Source organism: Eschrichtius robustus, chromosome 12, assembly GCF_028021215.1.
Source record: "Eschrichtius robustus isolate mEscRob2 chromosome 12, mEscRob2.pri, whole genome shotgun sequence".
Taxonomy (NCBI): domain Eukaryota; kingdom Metazoa; phylum Chordata; class Mammalia; order Artiodactyla; family Eschrichtiidae; genus Eschrichtius; species Eschrichtius robustus.
In genome coordinates this window covers 36,302,616-36,321,355 of record NC_090835.1, presented here as the reverse complement: position 1 = coordinate 36,321,355, position 18,740 = coordinate 36,302,616, and the positions used below count along the sequence as shown (strand labels likewise).

Genomic DNA, 18,740 nt, shown 5'->3' with positions numbered 1-18,740 from the left:
TCCCGACGGCCGGGGCGGGGCCTCCGCCGCTGCTCCCGCCCGCCCGGGCCCACACAAAGGCCCGGCAGCCGGCCGAGAGCAAGCGGCCCCGCACGCCCCGGGCCCGGCCTTACCCAGCCGCTCCGACGCCTGCAGCCCCGGCCGCGGTCACCGACCGCCGCGCCCCGCCCCGTGGCCGCCACGGCTGCTGCTATTGCTCCTCCGGCCGCTGCCGTCGCTCCAGCACCCGCCGCCCTCACCGCCCTCACCCCTCCCGGTGCCGCCGCAAAACCAACCCCGCGGCCGCCAAGCGAACCTGGCTCCGCGCGACACTGCGAGCGCGCGCACGAGGGCAGGCGGCGGCGCACTTTACGGCAGCAGCGTGAGTGCGTGACGCTCGCCCGTGGTCTCAGTTCGCACGTGGCTCCTGCGGAGGCACTTTGTGGCTGTGAGCGCTGGTGCAACTGCGGGCGTAGCCCTTCCGACTTACAGTATGAAGCGGCCGAGTGAGTGTGGTCAGGGGGCGGGCTTGGAGGGGCATCTGTGTCTGATGGTCGACGAACCCACCAGGGCGCTCCTCTGCGGCTTGGTCTCGGGGAATGGAGGGCCGGCGGGGAGGCCGTAGCCCTGATCCCGCCTAGAACTGAGGGTTGGAAGGCCCCACGTGAATCGCGGGCCTGTGGTGCAGAAAGAAGGCTGGGCCCCAAGGGTGAAGGTCGGGCCAGAGTCTCGTGAGGACCCGGTCAGTGTCTGAGCCAGGTTTCAGGCGCAGCGTTTTCCCTTGTGCGGCCACGTTTGATCCGGCCCTGGTGAGATCTGAGAGCCGCCTCTCAAACCCACTGTTAGCTCCTCCTTTGTGATTCGTGCTATTTGACAAGAAGTGGCTGTATTTTTGCATCTTACACGCTCCTGTGTGCTATCCCACTCTAATCTGGGAAGAGTGGGAGCGGGGAAGTTGGTCTCTACAACGGATCTGTTGAATCAGAGTCTTTGGGACTTGAGTGGCCCGTGTTTATTTTTACCACACACCCCACGATTCTTTTTTTTTTTTAATTCATTTATTTATTTTTAGTTTTGGCTGCGTTGGGTCTTCGTTGCTGCGCGCGGGCTTTCTCTAGTTGTGGCGAGTGGGGGCTACTCTTCATTGCGGTGCGCGGGCTTCTCATTGCGGTGGCTTCTCGTTGCGGAGCACGGGCTCTAGGCTTTCGGGCTTCAGTAGTTGTGGCTCGCGGGCTCTAGAGCGCAGGCTCAGCAGTTGTGCGCACGGGCTTAGTTGCTCTGCGGCATGTGGGATCTTCCCGGACCAGGGCTCGAACCCGTGTCCCCTGCATTGGCAGGCGGATTCTTAACCACTGTGCCATCAGGGAGCTTCCCCACAAGATTCTTAAATTAGGTTTCAGAGCCAGTTAATTACTTAACGCAAATATGGATGTGACCCTAGAGCGCAGTCATTAGAAACTAAAACTGATCATTTGTGGATAAAGTGGATTTTAAAAAACCGTAAATAGGGTTTCCCTGATGGCTCAAGAGAAGCCACCGGAATGAGAAGCCCGCGCACCATAACGAAGAGTAGCCCCCGCTCACCACAATTAGAGAAAGCCCATGCGCAGCAATGAGGACCCAACGCAGCCAAAAATAAATAAATAAAATAAATTAAAAAGGAAACAGTAAATAAATTAACCCTTTTGTGATATGTTGCTTTGCAGAGTTAAAGAAAGCAAGTAAACGCATGACCTGCCATAAGCGGTATAAAATCCAAAAAAAGGTAAGTCTTGTTCTTGGAAGAGTTATACCAAGTATAATGCTAAACTGATTTCTGCCCCACCCCTCCTCCACAAAGAGGTCTGGATTAATATTAGTATGATTTCACCTCAAGAAACAGAGGTTGGATAGACTATGACACAAGCTCTTAAGCATCAGAAGTAATTCAGTGATAAGAGTCTGTAAATTTTGATCAATATGGTAACAATTGCTGCAAAAAGAATCTCCTGGTGACATTTTCTTGCTGTTTCTTACATAAGTATGTGTGTTCTCTGCATTGTTACAGTTAAAGTTCTATGTTTCTAGGTCATTTTACAGATACAAGTAAACTGCAGCCAGATTGGTTACTCACATGAATTTTGTTCAGTATTTTTGTTAAATCAAATTTTATTATGATAGGTTCGAGAGCACCATCGAAAATTGAGGAAAGAGGCTAAAAAACGGGGTCGAAAGAAGCCTAGGAAAGACCCGGGAGTTCCAAACAGTGCTCCTTTTAAGGAGGCTCTTCTTCGGGAAGCTGAGCTAAGGAAACAGCGGGTAAAATGCATTAGCTAAAATGTTCAACAAGTGATGTGTGGGTGTGTGTATTTTTTTCAAAGTAAAGTTACAATATCAGGTCACTTTGGCTCTCCCATTTCTCTTGTGGCTTGAACACAGCTTGAAGAACTGAAACAGCAGCAGAAACTTGACAGGCAGAAGGAACAGGACAAGAAAAGAAGACTTGAAACTGACCCTGCTGTTGAGCTATCTAACATGGAACCTGTGAAAGAGGTATGATTACAGTCATGAAAAATGGAGAAATAGGTTACATCTACTGACCTACTAATTTTGTTTCCTTTCCCCTTGTCTTTATCCCCTAGGAATTTGGGCAATGCAAAGCTAAGAAAGCCAAGTCAAGCAAACAGAATCCGAAGAGGCTGTATTGTCAGGAACTTAAAAAGGTATCATAGTTTAGGTTAGTGTCTAAAAGTGGTAATGAGGTTTCAAAGACTAGAATTTTTTTTTTTCTTTCTCTTCTGACACCAACCTTGTAGAGGTGGAAGTAGAGTTCTATTGAGCAGGAAGAATTCTTCAGCAAGTTGGCTTACTCTGATATGTTTAACTGAAGGAAATATTCTTATAGTTTTAATTTTTTACATGGGAACAGTTCCCCATAAGCATGATTTACAGAAGTAGCATTTTGTGATAAAATAACATGTTGACACAGTGGCTTTTTAAATAGAAGGAAATACTTTAGAGGAGCAGTACAGAAGTAAGAGTCTCTAAAGTACTCTGCTGAAACCTAAGTGAAGGAGGTCAAAGGGATGTTTTGGTGTAGCACTGCCATCCCCAACACCTATTTTCCTAAGCTCACTCCCTCCTGTGAATAGACCCTGACTGTGTTTCTCAGCAGCTCTTGGCAGGGCCACAAAGGTCTTTCAAACTACATAACTCAGAATGGGAAGATTATATATTTAGATAGTTGGGAATGTTTCCACCCTTGAAATCCACTTTGATCAGAGGCCACTGAACAAACCTATGTCCTACTGTCATGTAAGAAATAAACATGTGAACATCATTCACACCAAAGTGAAGATATGAGATTCAACTCTGGGGCTTCCCTGGTGGCGCAGTGGTTAGGAATCCGCCTGCCAATGCAGGGGACACGGGTTCTGAGCCCTGGTCCTGGAAGATCCCACATGCCAAGGGAGTATTTAAGCCCGTGCGCCTACAGCCCACGCTCCGCAACTAGAGAAGCCACCACAGTGGGAAGCCTGCACACCGCAATGAAGAGTAGCCCCTGCTTGCTGCAACTAGAGAAAGCCCACGTGCAACAATGAAGACCCAATGCAGCCAAAAAAAAAAAAAATGAATAAATGAAAAAAAGTTTTTTTTAAGAGATTCAACTCTGAGCTCACCCTGTTGCAAAGTAGACAACGCCAGTGTACTTATGTGGAGGGTGGTGCCAGAGCAAGGGATGCTGTTGTGATAGCTTCTGCTTTGACAGGTGATTGAAGCCTCAGATGTTGTGCTGGAGGTGTTGGATGCCAGAGATCCTCTTGGTTGCAGGTGTCCCCAGGTAGAAGAAGCCATTGTCAAGGGTGGACAGAAGAAGCTGGTACTTGTATTAAATAAATCAGGTAGGCGAAAACATTGCTCTTTATGTTCCATATGTACTAGTGAGGTATGAGGAAAACATCTGAACAGTCTGATTGTCTCTGAAGACTGATAAGATCCAACTCTGACCTCAACAAAACCAGTGCATAAGAGTGAGCTCTTGTTGCCAAAGACAGTGCTGGGCAGTGGGGTGGAAATTTTTTTTTCCCCTTATTATATTATAGTTTAGTTTATTTACTTGTTTATTTATTTATCGCTGTGTTGGGTCTTCGTTGCTGTGTGTGGGCTTTCTCTAGTTGTGGCAAGCGGGGGCTGCTCTTCATTGCAGTGTGCAGGCTTCTCATTGCGTGGCTTCTCTTGTTGCGGAGCATGGGCTCTAGGCATGTGGGCTTCAGTAGTTGTGGCACGTGGGCTTAGTAGTTGTGGCGCACGGGCTCAGTTGCTCTGCGGCACCTGGGATCTTCCCGGACCAGGGCTCAAACCCGTGTCCCCTGCATTGGCAGGCGGATTCTTAACCACTGCACCGCCAGGGAGGTCCTGGAGATGTTTTCTAGAAGCGAGTTAACTGGTTTGTACTATTCTTTTGCTATTCATTACTTAACCACCTTGTCTTATTTAAGAGTGTAAGCGTTTATACTCAGCTTACTGTGTAGTATATTTCACGTAGGAAATGATGACAGAGTGCCACATTCGCCACACCTGCACAATGTCGACATGTGGCACTATTTAGATGAGACATGATTATGTATCTGGGTTTGAGCAGCAGGGACAGAAACACCCAGAAACAGAAACCTGTGAAACAGAAAGTAAGGATGGGATCTAAAATTACAGTTGGGGTCAGTAAACATGGCTGCTACCTGATAGTAAATTCTGGAAACATAGCCCTAAGGTTAGTACGGTAATATTCTAGAGGTTGACTTATTTCTGAAAGGATGAGCAGTGCAGAGGGGAATTAAAGAAATACAGAGGTGTGCATACTGAACTCTGTTAACCAGAAGCATAGTAGGGAGCTGACCCTCTCCCCATCTTCTAGTTCAGATACTTTTGAAAAAACTGGGAAAAGGCAAACCTGAATGAAATCCATAGTTTACTAGACTTTGCACATTCATCTCAACAAAATGACCAAATCGGAACAGTGTTTTGTTCCTAATCCCTATCAGATTTGGTACCAAAGGAGAATTTGGAGAACTGGCTAAGTTATTTGACGAAGGAATTGCCAACAGTGGTGTTCAAAGCCTCAACAAATCTGAAGGACAAAGGGAAGAGAATCAAGGTACCCTTAATTTAGTGGTGGGAAATGTGGTTCTTTCATCTTTCAGATGGGTGAAATATGATGAGTGTACAAATTCTTGATTAAAAAATGAAAACTTGTAAGATCCAACTCTGATTTCATCCAGGGATAATATGAAAGGCAATGGAATGTGGTGTTTTTAATAGATGGGCTCTGGAGCCAGATTGCTTGGGTTTTGTCTGGTGGGTTGTCAGAAGTAGTTAAACTGATTATTTAGAATTTTAACTTGTGAAGGTAAAGAAGAAAGCTGCTCCATTCAAAAGTGAAGTCTGTGTTGGAAAAGAAGGCCTTTGGAAGCTTCTTGGAGGTTTTCAGGAGACTTATGGCAAAGCCATTCACATTGGGGTAATTGGTGAGTTTCAGTTCAACATATTTTATGTCTTATCTCAGTAAGTGCAACTCGGCACTATAGGTAATGTTAGCTTCTAAGAGCTCTGGTTTATTTGAATTAATAATCTTTTCCCGCCCTTTCATTACCTGTGCAAGAAATGAAGATGCTAAGAGTAGTCTTAGTGTTGAAGTGAAGACGCTCAGATCCAACTCTGATCTTGCTCTAAACAGGCAGGGATAAAATAAGGGAGTGGAGATTTTATAATTACCAGCACAGAATGCCTTTTGTATCTGTGGATTTTCCATTTGTAGGTTTCCCAAATGTGGGGAAAAGCAGCATCATCAATAGCTTAAAACAAGAACGGATATGCAACGTTGGTGTATCCATGGGACTTACAAGGTAAATTGAGTTCCATAATTGCAATATTTCATTATAGATAAGTATGATTTTGTTTATTTTAAGGGAGACAGTTTTCTATTTCTATTTACTCAACTTTCTGTTCAGTGAAAGGAAGAGGGTTAAGCCAGTGTTAGGCTTGGGAAGAATTGATTAGAGTAGAATAGCTGCCCACAATCTAGTTTGAAAGACGAGCAAATAGATTCATAGAAGGAAAAGCTGCCTTAGAGGAAGTGATGTTTGAACCTGAACTTGAAATGAATAGAAGTCTGCCAGGTAGAAGAGGGGAGATACGACAGAGGAAACAGCATGTGTTTAGGTCAATATGTATGTAAGCTATAACACGTAGTGTTTTGTCTTTAGAAGAGGAGGGTGTGCTGTTACGGTTTTAGATAAACATGAAGCAAATGATGATAAAGTGGATCTGACAGACTGTGCTGAGTTTGTTCAATCCAACCCTGAGCTTCGTTGTGTCTCTTGGCCTTTAGGAAAACCAGTGCCCGTCAGTTACCATCTTTCTTGTTTCAGGTACATGCAGGTTGTCCCCTTGGACAAACAAATCACAATCATAGATAGTCCAAGTTTCATCGTGTCTCCACTTAACTCTGCTATTGCACTCGCTCTGAGAAGTCCAGCAAGTATTGAGGTAGTAAAACCAATGGAGGCTGCTAGCGCCATCCTGTCCCATGCTGATGCTCGACAGGTAAAAAGAATCCCCTTCCCTTGAGCTCCATCTTGTATTTCATTATAAGCATTTTTTTTTTTAACATCTGTACTATATCAGATAGATGAGTTTGTTTTTCTTTTTTTAATAAGGTCGTACTGAAATATACTGTCCCAGACTTTAGGAATTCTCTGGAATTTTTTACTTCATTTGCTCAGAGAAGAGGACTGCACCAAAAAGGTGGAAGCCCAAATGTAGAAGGTGCTGCCAAACTGCTGTGGTCTGAGTGGACAGGGTAAGGCTTCTTTCTGTTGGCTTTTTGATGACCACACAGAATAAAGGAACTGACTTTTGACAAACTTTATTTTTAATACCAGTGCCTCCTTAAGTTACTTTTGCCATCCCCCTACATCCTGGACTCCTCCACATTTTAATGAGAGCATTGTGACAGACATGAAATGGGGCTTTAATCTGGAAGAACTGGAAAAGAACAATGCACACAGCATACGAGGTAAGCACGGCTTGTGTTTACCTACTGTCTTCATAAGCTGACAGGCCAATAAAGGTCTCATCCGTTTACATGGGCTGTTTACCTTTCCTAGCCATCAGGGGCCCTCGTTTAGCCAGTAGCATCCTTTTCCAGTCATCGGGTCTGACAAATGGAGTGATAGAGGAAAAGGACATACCTGAAGAATTGCCGAAACAGAAAGAATGGAAGCAGGAGGAGGGGGGGGACTATGAAGATGTCAATACTGACCAGGAATGTGTTGAAGAAGAAGGTGATGTAAGTATGTTGTGCATGAGTTGTTCAAGCTGAAGTAAGTTTTCTAGCATTACTATGTACAACAGAGGGGAAGGGGCTGAAGGAAGAAATAGAAATTAAATATTTCATGACTTTAAAAAGCCTCGTACAATGTAGAAGTTTAAGGCTTGCAATCATTAGTCTTGATTTTGTGCATCCATTAATGTGTACCTCCAGAGACTTTTTCTGGGTATGTAATTAACTTGGATTAATGAGCACACAAGGGCTTACTAACACTGTTTCTGTGTCCCACAGGAAAAGAGCTCAGACATGTCCCCTGCAGAAGAGGCCTGCGAGGCACTGCCTGAGGACTCTGAAGCAGGTGAGTTAGGTGGAGGGATCTTCTAACAAAGCAGTACAGTAGCTTTTATTTTTGTTTTTAAACACCTCATTTTTCTTTCCAATATAGATAAGCAGTCTGCACCATCTTTCATCTTGGATAAAATGACTGAAGAGGAAGATGATGCTTATGATTTCAGTACAGATTATGTATAATAGAACTTTGTCCTTCTATAATGGTGTTCTGTTGTTGGTTTTTAACATTGTGAGCAGACTGCTAAGCTGTTCTCTGCGTGTGATGTACCGGTTTGTTACAGTATGACATAAGCTGTGTAAATTTTGTGAATGTGTATATAATGATATATTCATTTTAAAAATCAGGCAACTTAGAAAGTGTCTAAGTTCTATAAAAAGGTAACTCATCTCTTAAACAGTGAGTGGGTAAAAGTAAAGTTAAAACAGATATCTTATTGAAAAATGTAGTTTTTACTTTATTTACAGATTCGGCCACAGGTCACAAAATTAAAACCAAGCAGCAGTGTTGAACTAGCTGTACCAGCCGTATCTTAAGTCCATTCACCTCTGGTCGTTCAGCACTGTCGTCAGTAAGCAAACTCTTGGTAAGGCAGATGGAGGCATATTTATAGTCTGTCTGGGAAGCTGACTGCCAGATGGGGCAGTTTGTCCTCTTTACCCAGCTGAAATGTCCCTTGTCCCTTTGTTGCTGCAAACAGGCATTGAAACCTAGCAAGTGTTACTTCCCACACATACTTTCTTCCAGGATTTCCTGAGAAATGCTTATAGCATACTTATTTACTTTATATTTGAGATCTCCACATGTCTTCGGATTAGGCTGAATTTGCCTGTTGGGTCCGGAATATACCATTTTTCCCAGACATCAGTATATGAAGCAGTTCTTCCCCATGGCTTAAAGTGCCCATTCCAGTGGAGTAGCTTGGCAGCCTTAACAAACTGGGGTGAATATCGTTTTCCAGCACTGGAACCTTACATTTAGGAAAAAAGAGCCAAATGACTGTACTAGTCAGACACAAGACTGCAGGAAACTTAAGGGAAACAATATATTCCACCCCTGAGGGTGGTCCTTTAGACACTTTATTAGCTTAGGCCCTTGGTTAATTATCATCTACTTACCAAGGTGGCGAACATTCCACATAGGGTCGATGGTGGAGTGCTGTTGATAAAATACGATCAGCAGAGGTGGTGTTGTGATGCTGCCAGCCAGTGTTCTACTGTACAGCCCTTCTCTTGGTGGGACAGATAACAAATGAAAGCTGTTAGTAAAGAATCCTGACTAATTCCTGTAGTGAAGACCACCAGAGTTGAAATAACAAGAGTTTTCACAGCTAGGCCAGTTACATACTTACTCTACATTGAGTTTCATCCATTTTTCCAGCTGGTTAGTTATATTCTGTCTTTTCCATTCTGTCAAGTTTGCAACAAAAACTCCAGGATTAAATGAGCAGGTGCTGGCTTTCATGGAAAGCTTACGAATTCTTTCCTTTTTATAGTCAAGATATCCAATGTAATTGTACTAAAAACACAATTGGGATATATAGTATGTTTAGTGCTTCAAACAATAATTTGATAACTGTTCTGCTTACTTACGACTTCTCATTATTAGCAAAGGGCTCTACATAAAGCAAGTAAAAGTGACACTTGGGATTGCAAGTTAGACAACAGGAACCTAAACATTAAGCCAGATGTTCAAGGAGAATTAGGTTGTCTAATCTGTGAACCAATCTAGGAAAGCAGCCTTGAGTTTTGGGATGAAATAATTGGTGAATAAAATGTAGCTAAAGATTTAGAATTCCCTGATTTTGCTGCCTCTCCCCATTGACATGAATTATAGGGAGTGGAGTGTCTATTCACAAGGTCTAATAAGTAATTTACCTGGTTCCCTGCTCCACGGATGACAACTTTAGTAGAGGATGAATCACAATCTTCTGAAAATGCAGCTGCATGTCCCGGCTTCAGTGGTGTATTGTACAGGGCAAGAATATCACCTGAAACAGATAAGGTTTAAGATTTACACTGGAAGTTGCCCCAGGATTCCCTATTCCTCCCACTTCTTAGGATGGCCTTTTATAGGATATCATAAATAAGACAACCACTACCGCCCACACTGGACAGAGAGCAGCACTGATGGTGACATTCTTTAGTACCTTGCACAATTACATCATCGTCCATATATATGGCCTTCTTTGCGCTGGGAACCAGAATTGGCAAGTAGAACCTTGCAAAGGTTAACTGGAAAAGGAAAGAGTCATTGGCACAAGATTTGTCAGTGGCTGTGCTTTTGTTTATTAGAAACTCCCAGAATGCTCTCGGTATCCGTGCAGAAGACAGCCAAAGGTCTCAGAACTTCCAGGTTTGGTTCCCAGGGAAGTACTAGTACTGTACCCACAGTTACCCAGGTATTCCAATCATTTCATAATACTACCAAGTGCAAACAAGGATGCGTGGAACTCACTGGTTTCATGGATTCCCCCTGGTCAGGATCCTCCTTTACTTTCCCTTCCAAAAGTTTAGTGTCAAAATTCACAATTTTGTACCTGATGCTTTTCAGGGTACTGCTGCTGAGCCAGGACCTGATGAAAATAAACCACTAAATATCAGTTTTAAGTAATTATGTCCCAACCCACAGCCATATCTCTGCTTTCCAATAAGACCATAATGCAAGAGAAATCCTGAGGACAAAATAGGTGTCTTCAAGCCCCTTCACCTCTGAGCTTTGGTTTCCTCATCTGCAGTGAGTTTACCCACTAAAGTCCCTTCCTGAACCAAGATTCCATGGTGATTTTGCACCCAAAGACTCATACTTTTGATCACTCTTCTGACACTACAACTGCAGTAAAAAAAATTCATTATGGAATTGAGAAGATCCTTTCACCACATGGATCATTCAACATTTGTCCCTCCAAATACATCAGTGAAGAAAATGAGTCAAAGTATGATGATAGTGAAAGCTAAGTTATCAACAAAGCTGGTAAATCAGTCTGTTAATCTACACACTCATTAATTCACTGTGTTGGCTGAGTAATTCCACCTGAGTCTAAGGTACTGCCTGTAAGAAAAGTCAGTGTTCCCTAAAGAGGTACTGCACATTTTTCCTAGGCCCATTTCACATCAGCGTTTTGTGGATATAATGTTATTTCTGTAGTCTATTCTAATGCAGTATTTCTTTCTACATTATTTTAGATGATTTCTTGAGTTTATAAAGTATGGAAAAATGATTTGTAACAACTTTCATGAACAACCATGGAGAAAAGAACAGATATGTTTTAGAACTTTGACCACTATTAACCTGTTAGATAAAATGTTTCTTGGAATAAACTTTGTAAATCTTAATTCAAAGCATCTTTCAAAACACAGTTAAGACTATCCATCAGATTTTCTATTAATCACAACAGTTACAATAGTAAGGACCATTTACTGAGCGATTATTATGTGGTAGGTGTTTTCATATATTTTTTCATTTACTTGACACAACAATCCTCTAAGCTGGATACTTATACCCCGTACTTACAGATGAGTAAATGGGTTCCAAAGGGTTAGGTAATGTTCCCCACTATGGGCTAAAATTTGGATCAGTGTCTATGCTCACTTCACCATACTACCTTGTCATTGCTCCCATGTCCCTTCCCACTCTAGACCAGAACTACTCAAGAGCATGTTCTTGAAATAAGGAACTTGTAAGAGAGTGTAAATCAACACCTTGCTTCCTTCATTGAGAAAGTCTTATTACCAAAAAAAATCCACTTAACTATGCATAGTAACGCAGTTGATCTACATCTTGGCACAGTTTTCTTACATATTTCTGCTATCATGGAGACATGTTTATGGTACAATCACATGGAAAAACAATGTGCAGTTTACATGTGGTATAATAATTATATAGGAAAAATGTAAACATTGAAAAAAATAATACTGGATTGGCAGCTGGCCTGCTCTTAGAGCATCCCCTAGAAGCAGAATCATCAGGCAAGCCGAGCTCACCGGAGATGGTCTGCTGTACCGTTGAGTGTAACAATGTAGAAAATCACATTGGAGCGAGTGTTGTGCTGAATGCTGTTTATGGCTGCAATGGCCCCCCCAAGCCTATCTTCAGATGCAGCAATGACCACAGGAATCTCCTCTTGTCTCCCGTCTACCGCGTGTTGGGGAGCATTTGGGACAAAGTCTACAGGCTGAAGCCCCACAATTCCTGAATCTGCAAAGAACACACACAAAGAAGGTACTGTGATACAAACACAATCTCAAGAGCTTTTGATACAGAGCCCAAGACATGAAAAGAGGTAAGCTGAGAATTATGATATTTACACCTCATTCTGCCTCATTGTAATGTGAAGCATATAGCCCAGAAATTGTGTTTTCCTATATGTAACCAGGCCTTTGGAAAAGCATTTTTTACAAATAGGCAGACAATTCTGATACATTACTGGTAGGAATATAACAATCTTTTTAGATTGTATTTGGGCAGTTTGTATCAAGAGCCTTAAACAGGTACATGGCCTTTGACCCAATAATTCCCCTTGTGTCTCTTAAGGACAACATCTGAGAGGTAACCAAACGTCACAATTTTATTTACAATTGTGAAAAACCTAGAAACAGACTAAAAAACAGTTGTTTTTCAAACTGAATTGTATCCCACAAGTAGGCATGAAATCAATATAAGTGGATCGCAATCAGAATATGAGTAGGAAAACAGTTCCTGAATTGGAATAGAACAGTGACTTAGAAAATATCAGAATGCATCACATACAGCAACTGCAAGTATTGTTTTGTAAACCTTGCTTTTTATAATACGTTCATTTACTCATTCATCATGCATTGAACACTGAGCGCCTACTATGTGCCAGGCAATATCTAGGCACCAGGGTTACAGCCATGAATAAGATGGTCAAATCTTTACCATTGTGTAGGGCAGATAGACAATAAATACATGTATGTGTCTGCTGTATGTAACACATTCATTATTGTGGGGTTGCCCTCAAAAAAATCTGAAAGTCATTGTACCAAAAGACTTTTTCCTATGGCAAAAAGTAAACTGTGACATTAAATTTACATATGAAGAGTTTTGTCATGGTGACGTGCTTAGGATATAATTATGTGAAAAACCATGTCATGTGTAGTTTATATATAGTATAATCTCAACTGTATAGAAAAAAATACAGAGAAAAAAAAACCTGTAAGGTACTAACACAAAATTTTAATAATTATCTCTAGGCAGTGAAATAATTTATTCAATGAATATTCAGTAAGCACCTCCTATGTACCAGCCACAACTGCCCTCATGGAGCTTGAATGCTATTTTCTTTTTTATATATGTTCCCACCAGAAGCATGCATTACTTTATGTAAATATATATGTATATATAAAAATACACACACATATATACACTATTATAAAAACATGCTATCAGAGCACTCAGTGAAAGTTAAGGGAAAGCTATTAGTCTTTTCTTGCTCTGGTCAAGTACGGTGGGTGACAATCCAGAAATGATATTTGACAAACACTGAAGCCTCAAACATCCCTCAATACCAAGGCAGAGCAGTATGAACAAGTAATCTAAAATAACTGGCAGCAGAATTATACAATAGTGGTCTTTTAAATCAGTTGACAAAGCTTTGTGGTTTTGTTTTACTACTAAAGACCTGCTGATATGGTTTCATGTGTTAAAGCAGAGTAACAGGTAAAGGAAAGTAACTAGACTGACACTCTAGTGAACAGAAGAGGCATCAAACACCAGCAACACTCCCGTCCCCACATTCTGAAGCCCTGCCCTACTGAAATGTCTGTAGGTAACAGCCCACAGTGGCTCCTTTCTCCAAGGCCTCTGATTTGGTAAAAAGGAATCTTCTGTGAGATCAAACCCTCAGCAAACAACTGCCCAGCAAGGAGAAGGGGACAGGCTGCAAGAGCACAGTGAGTGCCACCTGCCTTTCTCAAAGTCTTTAGTAGCTTCTATAAGGCCAAGAAGAAAGCCTTCTTTTCCTTGAATCTAGTGATGTAACTTAGAATGTGGGACACAGGGAATTCCAGGTCCTCAACACATGCCAAGGCATTAGTCAGGGTTCCCATACCTGAAACCTCGTTCCTCAGCAAACTGCTCAGGCCGAGGAAGTTATGGTGCAAAACCAGTAAGAAGAGAGCAACAGCCAGGACCAGGATGATAATATTTACTGAAACAAAGGAGAATGCCCATGTTACACCTCTTCACCTTTTGACCAGGTATAAAACAACATAACTGTAGAAAGGACATACCTTTACGGAATGACATCTTTCTCTTCTGTCTTATATAATTAGTTATTAACCCTACAAAACAAAAACAAGCCCCCAAAGTCAGTAGGTACATTAGAATGGCCATCAAAATGCCTACACGCTTTTTTTTTTCTGGCTGTGTGCGGGCTTTCTCTAGCTGTGGCGAGCCAGGCTACTCTTCGTTGCGGTGCGCGGTCTTCTCATTGCTGTGGCTTGTCTTGTTGCGGAGCATGGGCTCTAGGCACGCAGGCTTTAGAGCGCAGGCTCAGTAGTTTTGGCACACAGGCTTAGTTGCTCTGCAGCATGGGGAATCTTCCTGGACCAGGGCTCGAACCCGTGTCCCCTGAATTGGCAGGCGGATTCTTAACCACTGCGCCACCAGAGAAGTCCCGCCTACACACTTTTATTCAGGTTGAAACAAGAAGTGCATACGGTATTTTCTGCAAGAAACTCGTTTTGAATTAACAGTTTCCAAGAACCCAATTTGGGATCTGAATTTTTTACGGTAGTCATAATAATAAAATACTTCCAGTAACTTACAGTCTTGTATACCATATGCCACTAGGTGAAAAGCAAAAGAAATTCTACCAGGAGGAATACCTGGAGTCTAACCACTATGGAAATGTTTTCTGAATGAATTTCTACTTAAAATTCCTAATTAGACATGGACTTCAGTTGTCTATGATCAAGTAAACCAAGGTCAGCCTCGTTGGTACAAACATCCCTGTTCCAAGCTGTATTCCATTCATCTTTAACTGGAATTAAAGAAAAAAGAACAGTTCCTAAATTCATTTAAAACTATAGCAGAGGGACTTCCCTGGTGGCGCAGTGGTTAAGAATCCGCCTGTCAATGCAGGGGACACGGGTTCAAGCCCTGGTTGGGGAAGATCCCACATGCCGCTGAGCAACTAAGCCCGTGCGCCGCAACTACTGAGCCCGTGCTCTAGAGCACGTGAGCCACAACTACTGAAGCCCGCACGCCTAGAGCCCGTGCTCCACAACAAGAGAAGCCACCACAATGAGAAGCCTGCGCGCAGCAACAAAGACCCAACGCAGCCAAAAATAAATAAATTTATAAAAAAGAAAAACCTATAGCAGAGAAACAAAGTTACAAAAATTAACAAAATCTAATCTTGCTATCAAAAGTTTAGAGCTCTAGTCTCAAGAATTAAAAATCTGCTAAAAGAAAAAATTAGCTTCTTCTGGGGGCTTCCTATCTGTTGGTTAACTACCCATTTCTTATGAAAGTGGTGTCTAATACTGTCACTCTGCCTGTGGTTTGTGCTCCCCAGCTCATCTGAAGCCTTCACTTTTTCAAAACAAATAATTCAATGGAAACAAGACTGTAAGTGGGGCTAAATTAAACAATTAGGTTTCTACAACAATCTTTGGGTAATGTTTCATTAAAAACATTTTATACAGCCTGGATATTGTGATCCTACATTTGAGAACTTTACCCTCTTCTACTTCATCGTCCCCTGTGGGAGTACCTAACATTTACATAAAGGCTATTAATTTTACAAAGCACTTTCAAATATAGCATATTTCTAAAATCAAAGTCAGTTTGAATTAATTTCATCTTAAGTGAAGTGTGTGCCTATCAGGCACTTGATTTCTCAAGGCCTTTGAAAAGAAGAGAAATATATTGAAGGGCTGTTTAAAAAACTGGGGATCACAGGCCAGATTACAAATTTGGGAGAACATAATTCAGACTCCCAAAGAACAATCTAAAATACACACACACACATTCTTTCTCGCTCACTCTCATTTCTTTCTAGAACAGTATATGTATATTATACCAACAAGCTTACTCTCTAAAGACTACACATCGTTATATACCCTGAGCCATGTGTCTCTAGCCATGTGTCTCTATCTCCTCTTGAGGACTGAGCCTTACCTATAGAAGGTGGCAGACTGGGGGCTGCTCAGACAGAGTTCTAACATCTGCCTGCTTGGAGCCAACTTCCACCAAGACTGGAGAAAACTATCTCACTTTAATAAATCTCATTTAGTTAACGGTATAAGGGCCAATGGTTTAGCTCAACAATGTCCACTAACAATTACTTACAGGTGGTATGTTAATTGAGAGGCACAAGTATTTTGTGCTATTCCAGCTAGCTAGAAGAAAAACACAATCCCAGCAGGTATTTGATGTACTTAGGTAGATTCGCATGGCAGAAACCACCTACTCCTAAAACTCTTCCACAGTTATCTACATGCAAAATGCCGATTATTATGGAGTGTGTCTGATCCATATATCCTTTCCTGGTGCAATTCCTGGTAATGGAATTCACTGATCTGGTTAGAAAGAATTCTCAAAACTGTATGTACATCCCGGATGTGCAATATTGGCTATATTTTTGCAAGAGTACACAACTGTGTACAATTTGATCAGTGATATTCAATTGTTCACTATGAAAAGTAGTATTTTGTTTAGAAATTATAAGACCTTCACATTCCCAAATCATTCACAGTACACACACATAGCAGGCATTCCCAGAAATATGGGTGAAGAAACCTTAGGGGGCAAGAACACTTTATGTTTTTTAACTTGCTAGCTACCTGCAATAGTACCCACATCTCAGTGGCCTTTTCTGCTTTTCTTTCTACTGCTGTATATTCCCAAGCAAGGCCATTCCACTCATGCTCTGCAACCTATCCTATAATTGTTTCCTTGGTGCAGCATCAGAAAACTCTTTCCCTCTCTGCTGGATCACACACTTAGCAGCATTAATTACCATGCTCTGGTATCTTCCAGTTAATTAAAAAATAAAAATAAAAAAGACACCACTGGGGGCTTCCCTGGTGGCGCAGTGGTTGGGAGTCTGCCTGCCAGTGCAGGGGACACGGGTTCGGGCCCTGGTCTGGGAGGATCCCACATGCCGCGGAGCAACTGGGACCGTGAGCCACAATTGCTGAGCCTGCGCGTCTGGAGCCTGTGCTCCGCAACAAGAGAGGCCGCGATAGTGAGAGGCCTGCGCACCGTGATGAAGAGTGGTCCCCGCTTGCCACAACTAGAGAAAGCCCTCGCACAGAAACGAAGACCCAACACAGCCATAAATAAATAAATAAAAGAACGTGAATTTCTTAAAAAAAAAAAGACACCACTTCCCATATCCCAGCAGACCCACAGACCTATTTCTCTGTTCACTCTCACTCTAAAAGCTTGAAAGGATTTAAAGTTTCCAGCTCCACTTTCTCTCCTCTTGTCCTCTATCCTACTTCAACCAGACTGCTGGCCCTACTTCTCCATTCAAAGTGGCTTTGTCGAGGTCACAAAAGACCAAGGTCATCTTTCTGTCCTCTTACCCATCCCCTCAGAGGCCATCAAGAAAGTTCACCGCTCCCCCTCTTCAATTATGAAATTATCTCATTTATTTGATTTGTTTATTTGTGTCTTCCCTGCTCTATGAGAACAGTGACCCCAGTGAAAAGTGTGTACTGGTGTATCCTTGCCATCTAAAACCTTGTCTGGTAAATGGTAATAGGTATGTGATATTTGTTGAATGGTCTTGTTAATCCAGGAGCAAGGCTGGTTCTCAGCTCTGAAAGGGAACACGATCTTTGATAATAAACATGAAAACAAATTCAAACACAAGAAAAGACATGGATTCCAATGGAGATCTCTCTGAAATTGAACCTGACACGCAATTTCCTTTTCCCATGATTATCTTTATAGCTCAAATACCATAAAGTCTCTGCAGCAACTGCCACCCTGTGAAGTGCATTTAAAGAGGGATAACACAGAGGGATACATCTATTTCTGCATACAAGGGAAAGTCTGTTTAGTCTCTGCCAGACTGAAAGGTGGAAAAAGCACTAAGGATATACATCCACTTTCTCTACCTCTTCATCTGTCTAGCTCCTACTTGGCTTTCAGGAGTCAAGGGAGCCTCCCCCAAACCTCACATTCAGCTGCATCTCCCCTGAGCTCTCACATCTCCCGGGCTTCGCTACCCCAGAGTAAATCCGGCTTATATTTGTGGGGTTACGTGGCTGTCTCCCTTGACACACTCTGGGCTCTAGGAAGGCAAGCGCCTGGTGTTGGTCACGGCCATGTCCTTGGCCCAATTCACGGCACAAAAAAAGCTGCCGGGAATGTTTGCTGACTGCATGAGGGCGGCAGCCGCACACCACCTACCCTGGAGTGCCTAGAATCCCACCGCCTGTGACCCTGAGGCACAACACAGCACAGAGGCCAGAGAGCCAGTTGGGACCCACAGGCCCAGGTTTCCCAGAACAGATTATCTCCGGAACGTGGGTCTTCCACCTTGCTCAGAGTAACGGGGCAGGGCCTAAGCTTCTGAGATAGATGCCGGCCTTGAGAGGCAGTGCGAATCCTTTGCTGGCCTCTTACGGGAGGCCTGAGTCTGTGAAGACGCCAGTGAAGCCGCCGAGCAGCCTGGAGGGACAAACTGGAGACTCCCCGGGTGGGAGCTCTCTCCAACTGGTGCGAAGGGGCGGGCCAGGACCCGTCCCTCTCCGAGGGCATTCCCTTTCTCTGGATGATGGGTTCTGGGGTAGTCCCCTCTAAATTCTGGGGGTCAATAACGTTTAGGGGTGTTTCGCAATGGGTGACGCTCCGGGGGTTCCCCCCACCCCCGCGGCCCCGAGGCCAGCCGTTTCCCTCGTACGCTCCCCACGGCCGCCCTTACCTGCAGCCCGAGGAGGAGGGGCCGCTGCCCACGCCCCGGCCCGCCCCGCCAGCTCAGCGCCCCCGCCGCAGGCCCCGGGGCCCAGCCCGCCGCCGGGCCGCCCGCGTCCCCTGCACTCCGGACCGAGCCCGCCTGCCCGCTAGCTCCGCGGCCGCCGCGCAGTCCCGCAGCCCCCCCGCCCGTTAGCCGCTCGGTCCGCAAGA

The 18,740-nt window shown here is 43.5% G+C and overlaps 3 protein-coding genes and 4 non-coding genes across 11 annotated transcripts in view; 5 read left to right on the top strand and 2 right to left on the bottom strand.

Annotated features, from left to right (window-relative positions):
• The window catches only part of PBRM1 (polybromo 1), a 108,028-nt gene extending 107,778 nt beyond the window's left edge, over positions 1-250 (bottom strand). For both annotated transcript variants that reach the window (XM_068559418.1, XM_068559419.1), the window contains exon 1: positions 114-250. The gene's annotated coding sequence lies outside the window, so the exon portion shown is untranslated. The remainder of the gene's footprint in view (positions 1-113) is intronic.
• GNL3 (G protein nucleolar 3) lies at positions 66-8,078 on the top strand. The gene is made up of 15 exons (XM_068559431.1): positions 66-485; positions 1,686-1,744; positions 2,140-2,277; positions 2,398-2,511; positions 2,601-2,681; positions 3,728-3,860; positions 4,998-5,110; positions 5,363-5,480; positions 5,771-5,858; positions 6,384-6,558; positions 6,672-6,814; positions 6,897-7,030; positions 7,122-7,303; positions 7,577-7,643; positions 7,731-8,078. The coding sequence occupies exons 1-15, from the start codon at positions 473-475 to the stop codon at positions 7,814-7,816; spliced, it is 1,644 nt and encodes a 547-aa protein (XP_068415532.1). The 5' UTR covers positions 66-472; the 3' UTR covers positions 7,817-8,078.
• Positions 3,902-3,978, top strand: LOC137774327 (small nucleolar RNA SNORD19). Its single transcript, XR_011075852.1, has one exon. It is a non-coding gene; the product is annotated as a small nucleolar RNA SNORD19 (small nucleolar RNA).
• Positions 5,155-5,236, top strand: LOC137774333 (small nucleolar RNA SNORD19B). The gene has a single exon (XR_011075857.1). It is a non-coding gene; the product is annotated as a small nucleolar RNA SNORD19B (small nucleolar RNA).
• Positions 5,612-5,687, top strand: LOC137774328 (small nucleolar RNA SNORD19). The gene has a single exon (XR_011075853.1). It is a non-coding gene; the product is annotated as a small nucleolar RNA SNORD19 (small nucleolar RNA).
• On the top strand, positions 6,251-6,327 carry LOC137774329 (small nucleolar RNA SNORD69). Its single transcript, XR_011075854.1, has one exon. It is a non-coding gene; the product is annotated as a small nucleolar RNA SNORD69 (small nucleolar RNA).
• Positions 8,068-18,619, bottom strand: GLT8D1 (glycosyltransferase 8 domain containing 1). Of its 4 annotated transcripts, none has more exons than XM_068559436.1 (10): positions 18,538-18,619; positions 13,886-13,936; positions 13,705-13,803; positions 11,618-11,831; positions 10,092-10,209; positions 9,784-9,868; positions 9,512-9,624; positions 8,986-9,152; positions 8,753-8,865; positions 8,068-8,604 (listed from the first exon to the last, which is right to left on the bottom strand). In XM_068559436.1, exons 2-10 carry the CDS (start codon positions 13,899-13,901, stop codon positions 8,414-8,416), a joined length of 1,116 nt encoding a protein of 371 aa, XP_068415537.1. In that variant the 5' UTR covers positions 13,902-13,936; positions 18,538-18,619; the 3' UTR covers positions 8,068-8,413. The 4 variants fall into 4 exon arrangements, with proteins under 4 accessions (XP_068415537.1, XP_068415534.1, XP_068415535.1 ...); XM_068559433.1 differs by lacking the exon at positions 18,538-18,619 and adding an exon at positions 18,153-18,519; XM_068559434.1 differs by lacking the exon at positions 18,538-18,619 and adding an exon at positions 18,024-18,133.
• Positions 18,620-18,740: the final 121 nt, after the last annotated feature.

Coding starts and splice junctions, on each gene's coding strand:
- GNL3 (XM_068559431.1), top strand. Junction 1,745..2,139: donor GGTATAAAATCCAAAAAAAG/GTAAGTCTTGTT, acceptor TTATTATGATAG/GTTCGAGAGCACCATCGAAA. Junction 5,111..5,362: donor ACAAAGGGAAGAGAATCAAG/GTACCCTTAATT, acceptor TAACTTGTGAAG/GTAAAGAAGAAAGCTGCTCC.
- GLT8D1 (XM_068559432.1), bottom strand. CDS start 13,988: ATGGCCATTCTAATGTACCTACTGACTTTGGGGGCTTGTTTTTGTTTT. Junction 13,804..13,885: donor AAAGATGTCATTCCGTAAAG/GTATGTCCTTTC, acceptor CCTTTGTTTCAG/TAAATATTATCATCCTGGTC. Junction 8,866..8,985: donor TGGATGAAACTCAATGTAGA/GTAAGTATGTAA, acceptor TGTCCCACCAAG/AGAAGGGCTGTACAGTAGAA.